The sequence below is a fragment of the Antrostomus carolinensis genome, unplaced genomic scaffold (assembly GCF_000700745.2).
Source record: "Antrostomus carolinensis isolate BGI_N321 unplaced genomic scaffold, ASM70074v2 scaffold22356, whole genome shotgun sequence".
In the NCBI taxonomy this organism is placed as follows: domain Eukaryota; kingdom Metazoa; phylum Chordata; class Aves; order Caprimulgiformes; family Caprimulgidae; genus Antrostomus; species Antrostomus carolinensis.
The window spans coordinates 3,174-17,544 of NW_010321458.1; the positions used below are offsets into that span (position 1 = coordinate 3,174).

The following is a 14,371-nucleotide window of genomic DNA, read 5'->3' on the forward strand; positions in this document are numbered from 1 at the left end:
AGAGCTGACTGTGAGCCGACCTACATAACCCTACAACAATTTTGCCACTGCTGCCACACAACTGACAGAGTCATCATTGCACATGAGGTTCTTAGTCTATCATTAGAAAGTTAACACCTAAGTAGCAAAACACTGTTGACTCTGTAAGACTTGGATGTGCCAGCTGCTGCCAGCCAAGGACGGTAGCTAGAGCTAAGGGTTGGGGTCCTTTAGCTATCCCTCTTTCCCAGTTGGGCTGAGGAAGAGGTAGTGTTGCAGCACACTCACCAGAGGACTAACACTTGTCACAATTTCTGCAAGACTCTCTCATTTTTAATAGCCACATGGGTGTAATCTCATTTATACCCAGAATCTGCCATCTGGGTGACTGAGTACTAGTGAAGACTTTTCTGCACAGACAGAATTGCAAGTCTAAGTTATATATAGGGGAAGATTCAAACTGATTAGTATTGGTGCAGAGAATTTCAAAGAGCTATTCATGCTTTTTTGAATTAGGTTTTACTGCAAATGAATTTTTTTAATGGAAGAAAAAAAGTCCTGTTTTGAAGCTCTTTACTGTAGCTACATAACGCTGTGGAAAGCCAGAAACGAGATCAACAGAACACAGACTCAAGAACGCAGGAGATTAAAACTGACCACAATGGTCACTGAAGAAACTAACATAAAACATCCTTCTGAGACAGCATGCTTACCTTCCTTATGTCTGTTGAAGAGGATGCTTTGAGTTTTCAAGATCAAAATTATGTTTTCTGGATCTGGCCCATCTATCACCTTGGCAGACTTTGTGCATAGAAACTCATATGCTTTATTAACTTTTTCAAACATATCCTACAAATAAAAAGGAATAGTCTCAAGAATTGCTAAGAACTGCCTAAATTATTACAAGTCTGCAGCATTAGCTTAGATGCAGGTGAAATAAAGCCTTCCAGGTTACTAGCCACAACACTAGTTTTGTTGCCTTATTATACTTCAGAAAAATACTCTGAATAACCTTAAGGACACTGATTCACAGAGGAACTGGCTTATTTAGGTGCTGCGTAACTCTTCAAACCAGATGCTTTCAGAGACAGGCGTCTGACCTGATTACATCAGTTTACTGTAGAAATACTAGTATTCTTTGATTGACAACAGTTAAATTACACATCTGTAGTATTCATCTATATTCTAGTATTCATCTAGAGTGTAGCTTTTAAAAAGGAGAAAGAAAATCTAAGTGGGCATTTCAGAATTCTTAATACATACAACAGCTGAATTTGTCCCCACTTTATTAACACCATAAATCTACATTGCACATACTCTGCCTTCTGGATTCTTGTCTGGGTGATATTTTTGCGCCAGCCTGAAATAAGCTTTCCTGATCTTGCTTTCATCATGCCTACAAGAAAACAAGTCCCATTATATTGAGTAACATAAAAAAAAACCAGAAAAACAAGCCTGGATTCTGACAACAGTACTAATAGTAACTGCAAGTAAGTGAAAACTACAAAGATCATACTTCAATTTGAAAATCAGTTTGAAAATCAGCTGTCACTGAATGAGGGTAATTATGTGGCTACAGAATAGAAGTTTTAGAATGGAAAGTATTTTAGTTCCTCTTGTGCTGAATATACTTAACCAGAAGGTGCTCAAAGTCCCTCAATCTTCTAAATGAAGAGTCTAAATGAGTTATAAGTGGTAAAAGTTAGTCGTTCATGATCTGTAGTAAGCACACTGTTCTTGAAGGATAAATATGAAGTGCTGTCAGTTTTCTTTTAGAGGCCTGAAGTCAGAAATCAGTGGCAAATTAGGAGGTAAAAAAATCCTAAGGATATTATCACCAAGAAAAATGACAATATTTGGCAGCAGGAAGAAGAATGACTAGAGAAACCAAGTTCCACTTTGAATGTATTCAAGTTCTGCCATATTCTTTGCTTGTTATGGTTCAGTTTAATACCTGTCCTGTAAAACAGCATAGTGAATGCTTTGAAGCAGAGCTCAAAGCATTTCCCTCCCCAGTTTCAGTTTATCTGAGCACTTTACAATTATTTTCTCAAACACTGGAGTTAGATTTTCAAGCTTTGTTTCTTTTTAGATAAAGCAGCATTCCACTGAGAGAAAGAGGTGCTAGAGATAACTGAACTGGTACCACTAATTGGTTGCAAGTAGAGATAAGAAACTTTAGTTTGTTTAGTGTATAGAGTTTATGTACACGTAGTTATACAACTTTAAATACTGGAAACAACTTACTGGCCTTGTCCTCTGGGAAGGTTAAGGACTTCATAAGCATCATCTATTGACATGGTAGGTGGCTTCTTTTCTACCTCTTTCTTCCAAGCTTCTAGTGTATCTTTCAACAGTCTAACCTAAATAATTACAGTTTATTAGTGTTTCATTTATAATGACACCAGCACGTGTCATCTTTTTTAATGTTTTATGAATGAAACCTTATCACCCATCAGTCTAAATTCAAAGACCTAATCCTTCTACCTTTAGTAATTATGGTTCCCTCTCCAGTCAGGAAGTGATTAAGACTTTGCTTCACTGCAGTGCTGTATTTTATTCAAGATAAGAACACCTAGAGATTAAAATGTCTATGCAAGAGGGACAATCACTTAGAAGATACGCTGCAGTTCACACCTTGATACTACAAAAACTGCAAAGCTGCATGAGTAAGTAAAGCTGATTAGACAGATCTAGACCATAGACTTGTACAAAAAAAAGACCTCACTAATTCAGTTAGTGCACTGATACCAAGTTAGCTCAGCTTCTTATGCAGCATGGAAAAATGAGAACTCAAAAGTGATTATTTCCCCCACCCCCCAATCACTTGAGGTTCATTGAAACATTATCTGAAGTTTCTTGGATACTTTATTTTGCTTTTTTAGCAGTCACCACAAGGAGGATATACTTAACATGGGGTTGCTATATGGCATGAAGACCACACTGCTTCAGGATAAAGTGTTCCAACATATTTGCTTATGAACTGCAAGTCAGAATCAGTCAGTTACTTGCAACGAACCTAGCATCTGATTTCCTTAAATTTTGTTACAAATCCCACTTTTAGGACTTTTAAATACCAAGAACCAAATGAATCCTAAAATACTTCTTACTTACTGGATCTTTAATTGGCCAGTCTGGGAATCTGAGTGTATCACAAAGATGCTTGAGGTAGTAAATATTACAGAACAGCTCATTTTCCAGTTGTGGATAGTTGATAACTGGGATAGGACAGTATTGGTAAAGTGCTCTTGTATTGCTTTGAAGACGAGGGGTGAAGTCAGCAAGATGAGCAGCAATCTTCTCTATCATAAGACGCCTAAGAGTTACAAAGTTTGGTTTAACACTTGCCAAGCAGTCTTCAATCCTCAGTAACTGTACAAGTGTGGTCAATGGTTTCTCTGAAAAGATTTTCCTTAGTAGTTTCCCACATTTCAGAACAGATTCAGAATAGGATTCAGTCCTATTCTGTTGTAAGGCTATTTCAATGCCATAAAAATTAGTTTATTTAAACCAACGTAAAGTGACATTTTGCCCTCCCTCAACACCTTTTTACTTTTTGGGAGACCCTAAAAACGTCTTGTAACATTAGAGGTATATAGCCTAGATATATGCTGGTAATAAATGAGTACAGTAAGTATAAAGCAGTCTACATAAATAGTGAATTCTCCACTCATGAAAGGAACTTAAATTGAGTATGATGGAGGCAGATGTAAAGCATGTTATCAGATGTTCAGCAAAGTTGCCTTCTCACTGGCAACCCTGCTCCCCCACAGCCCCTGTTATTTTTGATAGAAACAGAGGGTAATGCAGGGCATTGCCCTTGCAGAAGGCAAACAGAGGGAAGTAATGAAATAATAGAATCCAGGTATTTTCAGCATTCTTTAGAAATGTCAAAGACAGATTTATTTGTCCCTCTGACAGAAAACAGTTACCTCATTTCATTGCTCCAAATTGCTTCTGGAGTGTCAAATTCTCCAAGGAATATCTCAGAAAATTTTTCTGGTTCATAGTTTTCTAAATAACACACCATAGCTTCAGGAAGAATATGTCCAAGTACACTTCTTTGAACTATATCTTGACCTTTTGTCTACAAAAGAGATCACATTGTCATCTCAAAGATAATCCGAATTCAGTCTTGCTAAACAACTTTTAACAAGCCTGCTTTTCCCATATAGTTCCTAAAATCCAACTCTTGAGAACTTAAAAAAAAGAACAAGCATCAAGTTTTGCTAAAACAGCTACAAGTGTTTTACAAAGCTATTTGGAAACAGAGGTAGTTACTTTTGCAATCTACTTACTTCTTCAGACTTGAAAGCTTGTTTTGTGTGTGTGTATTTCAAAAACCTAGAAGGGAAACAGCAGTTATTTTCAGTTTAATTGATACTTGAGGCACCCTTGAAAGATAAGCAAACCAACATAGCCCAGCTGGCAAGTCTCACACATTTACTTTGAGATAAAAAAGTAACAGCAACAATCAAATGAATCTCTGCAAGGCCATCAAATCCTGGGACCTTCACAAAGTTAAGCACTCCCATGTTATACATGTTGCCTAATGTTCATCATTTCAGTTTCAAAGTGTTATTCCTGAAAGCTTGTTTTCTCTACACACACAAAAAAAATGAAGCTGATGAGACACAGACAACTTTTCCCAAAAAGCCTCTCCCTGCACCATTAGATCATCATTGCAGGGATGAAACAAGATGACCTTACATGAACCAATGACAGTCCTGTTACACTAGTCATCATGTAAACATGCAATCATTCCCCAATGCGTTTCGCTATAGAAGAGACTTAACTGGAATTGTACTAGAGCTTTTTATGAATTATTGGATTTAGAAGAGCACTAGGAATGAACTGCAATAGCAACCTGCACGTGCAGTGCATCTGTATCAGGCAGTACAGACAGATTTAACTGGTTTAGGGTTCAATATTAAAGCAGGCTATTAGATTTTTCCACCACTTTTGACAGCTGCTTACTATCAAAAACTACATTAGCATATCAGTAGCATATATTACTCCTCTTCAGTGCCTCTAATGCTTTGCTCCTCTATAATAAGCCAGGTCTAGTCATACTGTTAGAATTATATGATCATGCATGCTCTCATTCACTCCCTGGCACAGTCATAAGCAATTAATTTTTTTTAGTGACTGACTAGACTGTGTGGAGGCAATTCTTCTAGAGGGTGTTTGCTTGCAGTCTCATGTCGGTTCTAGAAAGCCACGCTCCCTGAAGCATTTAGAGCAGCAGAACTTCTGAACATGACTGGTCAAGGTGTATTTTTAGCTATTCTTTTTCCTCACCTTGCAATAGGAAGTACATTGGAACCCGTGTACATCATGATAAAGAAGAATACTCCACTCAGATAAAAACGAGGTAACTGAGGGTTATCTTGCATGACATGAAACAGCAATATAGCAACTTTTTCCACAAGGATAGGATCAAAAGTCAGTAAGAGCTGAAATCAAACACAAGTATTTACATTAACTGCTTGAGTAGTGCAAGTTACCTAGCAAAATATAAACTTTAATTAATTCAGTATTGGGACAAGCCAGTAAAGTTACAAGAATTTCAGTTAATACTTCAGCCTAAAAGTAACAAGTTCGAATCACAGAATGTTCAAAGTTGGAAGGGACCTCTGGAGGTTCTCTCTTCAAACTCCCCTGCTCAAAAGCAGGGTTATCGAGAGCTGGTTGCCAAGGTCCGCATCCAGATGGCTTTTCAGTAGTATCTCCAAGGATGGAAATATTTATTAAATGAGATACTGGTGAAACAACATTACATTTGTAACAACACCCAGTGAAATAAACAACTGCTTGTCTGCAGTACATTACAGATGTGATTTGATGTGTTTGTCCCACTTAAAGTATTCACATGTGGAAGATGGTAGAGCAAGTCACACTTTTACTCATTTAGATACATTTTTGAAGAGCTGCTTACCTGAGTGATATGAGGAAGGCAAGTACTATCCGACAACAGCCTTTTCACTCTAGGAAGAGGTCTTATAATAGCATTGTCTTGATCCCTAAAAAAATAAAGTGGTACAAAAATAAGCACACATGTGCCTGTTCTCTTTCAAGAACAAACAATTTTATCAAGCCATAAGTATCAGTCTATTGAGATCATATTCAGTGTCATTGGGTTTTTTTTTTTTTGTCAACTTCTAAGTTTGTTGAAAGACTTGATAAACATGGCTTAATGTCATGCATTAAAGCAGCTTTGTTTTTAAGTTAAACAAGGGCTTGCCTGCAATGGTAAGACTACAGTGCTGTGCCTTAGGAACATATATAGCTTGTGCACTCATTCTTGCAGTCCCTTTCACTGTATTGGTATTGTCTCATTTACAAACTCTACTTGCCTGCAGAATTACTAATACGTAAAGGGCTTCTTAAATACAGTTATTTATTGTACTACTTTGTTTCTACAAAAAGCTTTAAGATAAAATTTATTAATTTGCACATCTGACAGAGAAAGTTAACCAATTCTGCTGAAAATTAGTGTTTACCTGCTGGGAAAATATCCACACATAGTAATAAGCATGTTGAGTACAAGTGTGGCAAGGTCAGTCTCATTCAACACAGGCTGGCCACTGGCAAGCAAGCACCACTTCAGCTGAGGGATGACTTGTAATGGTCGCCAGCCATCCATACCTTGAGCCCAGCAACGTGTTTTCGAAGTCAGCTTTCCATTGTTCCACAGTTCCTGCATCTGTTGCAAGATTAGATATTAATTTAGTTGACTCCGCATTCAGAGCTATCTTTGCTCCTAAACATTTACATTTAAGACAAGCTTTTAAGACTACTACAGTTGCATGAAATTCCAACAAAACACGAATTGCAGCACTGCAGGAGGAGGAGGCAGCCTTACCAAAAAGGCTGTGGTTCTTGGCATATCAAGTCTCTTATCTAGCTTTAGTCCTTTTTTAAAGAGTTACTTTGAGAATACAGTTTATCATTGTTTACAGTTTTCCCTCTCACTATTTGAAACACACTCAGTCACCAGAATGGAAATAATTTGTCAAGTTTGAAGCTGACAGGTACCTCTTGAAAGCTGTAAGGACCACTCCTCTCTTTGTCTGCATTGCCGAAGTACCATTCTTTCTCGCTCTCCCTCTTCATATCAGGTGCCGCTTCAATCACATTGCTCTAGAAGTTGATGTTTATAAGAATAGCTTTAGCTCTTTAGCTGCAGTGCAAATATCACATTTCTACAGTAAATGTGAAAAGGACATTGATTTGATTTTTTGTGGTTTTTTGTTGTTGTTGTTTTTTAAGAGTTGTCCATTTAGCAAAGCAACATATGAGCAATAAGGAACACAGGCCACATACCTGCAGAGGGACTGTGGCTCTGCTTGTGTGAAGATGTGCCAGGGTAAGCAGATCTACAAGGATTCTAATGCCATTTGAATCCATAAGGTCCTTCACATTTTTCTGTTAATGGATGAACTGAATTAACACGAGCATTTTCTAGTTAGGAGTTGCTACAAGTACTGAACAGTGTTATTCAAGAAGTGACCCTGAGAGAAGTCAAATCATTCTCTAAAGTGACTAGAACGGTACAATCACAATATCTACACATTTCCCTCAGCTTTCACACCAGTAAATAACAACTACCACATCCCAGAAAGCTGTATCAAACATTGTTTTAAGACTTCCTCAAGACCTGAATTGTTGCTCAAGTTAATCCTGAAAGACTAGTTCAGACCATTTTATACAGGTGAGAGACCAAGAAACTACCATTAAGTGTACATGTTCACCTTACCTTATTAAGGATCAGCTTGTTGAGAAACAGTATCAATCTGTCCCGCTCAAGCCTATCAGTGCACTATTGCAGCAGAAGAGAACAAATTAGTATTTGGTAGCACATATTAGAAGGTACTTTCAAAAGTCAGTAGGGTTGCACCTGCAAAGACCCATTTACTTTTTCATACCCAGGATAAAACTGACAACTTTTAAGTGTTCAATTTCATGCACAGTTAATAAACATAGCTTTCTGTCACTGAGGAAGAAAGGTCTTGTTACCCTCCATCCCCTTCATTGCTCTGGGTCTGACACTCAAACCCACTTTTCTGCTAAGTCTATTGTTCTAAAGGGACACTTTAGATTCCCCAGTGAGTCAGTTAACACTAATACAAAGGAAAGAACACTTTCAGCCAGCAGACAGAATGAGTCTTTGATGTTATATCTCTGTTGATACTATCAAGACTCAAGGCAAAATAACAAGAGACTGCATTGGTTCACTTTCACTTACAACAGCCATACCCAAAACCCATACTGATGTTAGCAAAGAGCCCCTTCTTCAGACTGCACAGAAATGTATTTTCACAAGCTGTATCCGTTGTCAGCCATAACTTAACAGACACTTAATAGGCAAAGTAGTTACCACTAAAAAATTAATTCATCACATGTGCCCATCTAAGGCTACCATTTCATTAGGTCGGGGCCTGTTGCCATTACTCCTGAAGTCAGTATTTTGCAATAGTGTGATGTAAAACAAGGTTCTCCTCTTAAAAAGCTTTACGATTTTGCATTTTTTCAAAAGCAAGCACAGGATTAGTATCACACAAAGTTCCTTCACGCTGTTTCTGTACAGCCTGAAAACCTGTTAAGGCCAACAAAATGCACATATAAAGAGACTAGTTTGAAATATCTTTATGATGAGCAGGTTTTATAGTGAAATTTCTACTGAATCAAGTGAAGATACTAGAGACTTGGTGATAGCATGGAAAAAAGTATTCATGCTGCAGCTTTGTGTTCTGCAAAACCAAAACTCAGGTTTCACAGCAAATTGAAGGATCTGAACGTATGTTGGACTAGCTGTATATTAACTACTACATCAAGTAGCTTTAAATAATTCTTACCCTTTCTAACATCCCAACAATGTACTTAGTATCAGAAAATGGTCCTATTTCTTCATGACATCTTCCATAAACAATGGCCAATGCTTGCAGACATAAGCATTTCATGTTCACTTTTGGGGTAAGCAAGAAGCGATGGTAGAGTTCATTGAAGAATTCATATCTAAGAAAGAGATGAGATCTTAGTGAAGAAAACAGAGACCTTGGGAATGAAACAGGATTTTAATAATGTCTCACGATTTTTTGATTGCTCCACTCTCTTCGGTTTCATCTTCTTCCAGCAGCAATCGTAGATAGTAATCCCCTATTTTTATTTCTTCAGAAAGGCACTCATATTTTACCTGCAAGACAGAACAAGTTACTTAACAGTAAATATTGTTTCTCCTTCACTGAGTTTTTGCTTGCATAATACTGTTCTTGCATCCATGAACTCAACAAGGTTAGCAACTCTTCCTACAGTCTGAGGAATACCAAAATCTGCAAGTTTGCTGTTGAAAACCCACACATCTACAAAATATATGCCATAAACTATTGTTGCTCCCCAGAACAAATGAAGTTTCTCACCTTACTGAAATCCCAGCTTCCAGCCTTTTAAGTAACTTGTTTCTAATATCACCCAGCTTTATTAACTAAACTTTGATAGTACATGATATATTCAGTGACTTAAGCTTTAATAAGTAGTTATTCCATTTCAAGGTATTTCACTCAGTGTTACTACAAGTATGAAACACAAGCATGACTTAATCACTAGTTATAGTTGCTGGGTAATAAAAGCCTAAAGGCATCAGTATACACACTAAGAAGCTGAAGTGAAATTGCACAATGAAAGCCATCATTAACTTCAGAACAACTACATTAAATTTAACCACATGCCTCAACGCTCAGTGGTTTTAAACATTTGGCAAGCACCTCGCTCAGAGGTACCTCTAACATACCATAAAAGCTGCTCTCTACAGCAGTTTTTCTTACCTATAGTTTGCAAGCCACTGTCATGAAGCCACAAAGTTATTTCCGGATTTGATCACAGCACACGATACAAAGACATCCCACTAACTAGTACACTTCCAGAGGAATCTCAAGTCACCATCCCCCTTTGCAAAGTGTCAGGTTCCACAGCTGACACAGAAGCCTTTGTCACCAATACATAGTTCAAATACTTATAGCATAATCTGATAAAGTATTCATTTAAAATATTTAAAAGCAAATCTCTGATACAGCAGCTGTTCAAAGATGATGTTACAGAAGTCCCCTCAAGCCAGTCCCAAAGTATCTTGGGCTGTAACTGCAAGAATGCTACTGATACACTGCAGTAGCATAAGCCACATAGGGAGCTTAAGTGCAGGGAGGGAGCCTGTGTTACTAAATTTCTGATCTGTACTTTTGATTCTGCTCTAGTTAGCCCTAGGGAGTTGGGACAGCAGACACTGTGGTACCCAGAATCATAGAATGATATATGTTGGAAGGGACCTAAAGATCATCTAGTTCCAACCCCCCTGCCATCAGCAGGGACACCTTCCACTAGACCAGGTTGCTCAAAGCCTCACCCAACCTGGCCTCAACCAACTTTGAACACTTCCAGGGAGGGGGCATCCACAGCTTCTCTGGGCAACCTGTTCCAGTGTCTGACCACCCTCACAGTGAAGAACTTCTTCCTAATACCTAATATAAATCTACTCTCATCCAGTTTATAACCACTCCCCTTTGTTCTATCAAGAAGACCCATACCTGAAGGAAACTTCGAAAGCTAAATTCCAGTGCAAAAAATACCAATCCAAACCCATACTTAGCTACTTAATGCATCAAGGTAAGAAGTAATCTGTAGCTGTGTGATAGGGGTAAGTTGCATACCTAAAATAGTTCTCTCTCATAAAGCATTAGCCTAATGTCTTGCAATTCTGATTTGCAATAGTAATCAACTGAGAATTCCTCAAAAGCAGCAGTTTACTCTTGTTTCACTAGCAGTCCTCTGCTCAAATTTCAACTAGAAAGCTGTAGAAAGCTGTACTGTGACAAGGATGGCATTGGGAATATCTAAGAATATCTTACAGTTGAATTCAAGTGTGGCCTTGCTTTGCTTTAGCATTACACATTAATTAAAACTGTGTGAAACCATAGAAATACCAGAGATAAGAAAAGAGTACTGGAAGTGTTTATTAGCTCACTACTTGAAAAGATTTTGCAAGTTGTTTTGAGAAAGCCAGTTAAGACCATACCAATTGTTTTGCAGAAGCCTGAAAGGCTATTTTGACTTTAGGTACTGCTGTTCCTAGAATGTAAACACAATATCCTTAATCTATAATTTACAGAGCAGCATGGTTTTACCCACATAATCTATTCATGGTTTGGCAACCCAGTATTTAATAGCCTTCGGATCACTGAGACATGATGGAAATAAAGACAAGGAACTTGCTATCAGGAATAAGTGACTTGTGAAACTACCCAAAACAAGTCTGATTGAGCACATTCAAGAGAAAGTACAACTTATCTTGATAACAATGTAACACCAACTCTACTCTTTTCTTCTTAATGCAAGAATACATCAAGGGTTCTGATCAATCTTCCTTCTCTACAGCATCATTTCTCAGCCTGAAGACGTTTCAGTTTTACAGAGTGACACTGGACAACAGTACCTGTTCACAGCCTCAAGCCTTAGCAGTTTATCCCATATGACCAAAAGAATTGCAGTCAAGGATTGTCAACACAAGATCCACACACATAGTTAGAGACAGAAAAGTGACATTTAAGTAGGTGTATTTTACATATGCAGTTTCTCCTACAATGGGTCATTTACCTCAAACTCCTGATGGTTCCATGAGATAACATTAGCACTACCAAGTTCTCTGTCAATATTAAACGCTCTCATCTCAGACTCAAGAGTATCCCTCAGTTCTTCCCGTGTTTTGAAGTTCCAAATCAAGTTTGATCTAGCATGATCTTGAAGAAATCTAAGAAAGAAGTTACAAAGTTTAAACTCCTCAAAACACTATCTGAAAGGCAGACAAGACTTAGCTGGCATGCCAGAGGAGACAGTGTAAGTGGAACTTAATTAGAAGCCACTGAGTAGTAGTCTCTAGTTTGTTAGATTAGTTATGGTTGTTCACTTGTATAGTGTTTTCATAGTCATGGAGGTCAGCCAAGACTAAAGCACCTCTGTTGTCATCTCCTTTGGCTCAATTTATTACCTGCATATAGTTGATGACCAGAACACATGCAAGTTGTTCATCATATCTGCCAGTAAGGGCCACAAGTCAACAATAACCCAGGGCAGCAGACATGCATATACCAAGAGTATGTTTTAAGTAAAAAAAAGTAGTTCATGAATGAAAATAGAAGTTGAGGTCTCAAGTGTCACAAGACAGTCTGTGGATATTTTTCAGTGACAGTTACAAAATAGTCTTTGGATCCAGAGACTGGCTGAGAGCAGCACTTTAATATTCAAAGTTTAGGAGCATGCGAATCTTTCATGCAATACTTGTGCAGAATGGACTATATGTGATCTTCAGAAACATTAAGCACTGAATCAAACAGTTAAGTTTACAGAATTTCCCCAAGCTTGCTTTCGGAAAGTTTGTTGAACAGTGAAGCTTTATTAGTCTATTAGTATAACACCCCTAGCCAAAGGAAAATGAGAGTATCTTTGTTTCAGATGGAAGCTCCCCTGTTTAAACTTGGACAGTTTTAGAACTCAGATAATCAAGCTGCATTTAGGACCTGTGGCACTATTTGAAATCCAGTATCCATATGTGAAAACATGGATACTGGATCTTTGCCTAAAGCTCACTTTTATTCCAATTCAAGTTAAAACATCTTTAATAACTTACAGGTTAATACAGACACACTACAATGCTTTTTATTGCTACTATGCTTAGACTTCAACATCATACAAAGCTGCACCTGCACTTTGTTGCTCACTCTTCCTTTTGATTCAAGGGAAGAAAGGACAAAGTTTGATATGTGAGAAGCTGTCCAAATTTCCCACTTTTCTAAACACAAGCTAAATCCTTAAGTATACCTTAGGATTTCATTTTCCTAAGTTCCTGTTACGAACACTTGCACTGTTTCAAGGCAGGCAGAAATTGGAATCAAGCCACAGCAACCCAGAAGATATCAACAAATATATCCAGCCAGGTAACAACTTGCATCAGAGACCACTACATTAATCTTAGTATTTTACCTGTAATAGAAGAGATCCCAGTTTGCTTCTATTTTTATTCTTTGGCGTCGTTTCCTTAATATCACTGGCTTTTGAATTATATTCTGCAAAAAAGTCACATTTAAGAAGTTAGTAGAAAGAGATACCTCCCATTTTCCCTTTTTAAAATAAAAAGCTGGGTTTTTTTATTCTTTCTAAAGCCACATTAAGTTTAGTTTCACTAATAAGGTCTCCTTTTCTAGCAAGTAGTAGCAACAGACTTCCACAAGTGTTATTTACACCAAATTAAATCATGCCAGAGAAACTTTCAGCTGTTTAACAAGTCAGTCATTTAGAAGCAAGTTACCCTGAGAAAGGCTTAGTTCCCATCACCATAAGCATTCATCAGCTCTAAAGCTGATGGAGGGGAAAACCCACAAGAACGCTTTGCTCTTGAAAGGAAATAATTAGAGCAAGTCAGAGAAATAAGTCACAAACCTTGACTTGACCACTGAAAGGTTCCCTAGTTTGATCAAGCATGAAATCACTACTATACATGAGCTACCACATGCAAGCACAAGTCTGAGCAACATGATCCACACAAGAGGCAGAGATATACAGACTCACCATATTGTTTCTGTCCTGATTGTGATGGGAAGTTGGAAGAAAAAGAAAAGGTACATTTAACAAGCCACAGCCACTGAAGTAATTCAAAGTGGTAATACCAAACTTGCTACTACTTTTGCCAAGCTACACTTGCATACTTATACTGTGAAATTAAACATCTTGGAAATCCAGACAGAAAATCTGTTGTTTAAACTCAGTATCTAGACAAGATGTTTAAAGTTCATTTGCCCTTCCACCACCATTTTCCACATTTCTCCATTAATACTTTGTTTTGAACCTACTTCACCATTATTCCAGAAATATTACTTGTTAAAATTCTACACCACAGTCTATGCCAAACTTGAGCTAGATTTTAACAAGTTAAGATTTTCTTGAATTAAAGCTTATTGTTACATCAGATCAAGTACAAATACAGGTGTTTTCAATACTCTGCATTGCACTGCTCTTTCCATCTTTCCTTGCATACATAGTTTGTTTCATTTCCAGAATGCACAAAACCAAGCTTAGTTGGGAGATTAAGGAAAGTTAAGGGAAACAACTCATAATTCAAAGAGTTTGTCATACGGAACATGAAAAAAAAATTAAAGGAAAGAAGAGACCAACAGTAAAAACTCAAGCAGTGCTTGAGCTATCCTCTTACAATATCAGATCAATACAGTCACCTATCACTTCAATTTAACTGTGGTTTTATGTATATATGTTGCAATTTAAGCACCGAGATACCTATGTTCAAGGGAATGCTAAGCTACTTCAAGCAGTTTTCATAACTAAAATACTA

The 14,371-nt window shown here is 37.6% G+C and overlaps 1 protein-coding gene across 1 annotated transcript in view; it reads right to left on the bottom strand.

Annotated features, from left to right (window-relative positions):
• Positions 1-14,371, bottom strand: part of DNAJC13 (DnaJ heat shock protein family (Hsp40) member C13) — a gene marked incomplete at its 3' end in the record, with an annotated part of 32,345 nt that overhangs the window by 2,635 nt on the left and 15,339 nt on the right. The window contains exons 20-36 of the mRNA XM_010169952.2: positions 13,594-13,608; positions 13,009-13,091; positions 11,626-11,779; positions 9,072-9,175; positions 8,838-8,997; positions 7,739-7,801; positions 7,306-7,407; positions 7,018-7,122; positions 6,483-6,685; positions 5,918-6,002; positions 5,281-5,435; positions 4,278-4,323; positions 3,912-4,066; positions 3,094-3,295; positions 2,227-2,342; positions 1,297-1,375; positions 693-828 (exon numbers count right to left, since the gene is read on the bottom strand). Coding sequence (XP_010168254.1) covers positions 693-828; positions 1,297-1,375; positions 2,227-2,342; positions 3,094-3,295; positions 3,912-4,066; positions 4,278-4,323; positions 5,281-5,435; positions 5,918-6,002; positions 6,483-6,685; positions 7,018-7,122; positions 7,306-7,407; positions 7,739-7,801; positions 8,838-8,997; positions 9,072-9,175; positions 11,626-11,779; positions 13,009-13,091; positions 13,594-13,608 — 1,963 coding nt within the window. The remainder of the gene's footprint in view (positions 1-692; positions 829-1,296; positions 1,376-2,226; positions 2,343-3,093; positions 3,296-3,911; positions 4,067-4,277; positions 4,324-5,280; positions 5,436-5,917; positions 6,003-6,482; positions 6,686-7,017; positions 7,123-7,305; positions 7,408-7,738; positions 7,802-8,837; positions 8,998-9,071; positions 9,176-11,625; positions 11,780-13,008; positions 13,092-13,593; positions 13,609-14,371) is intronic.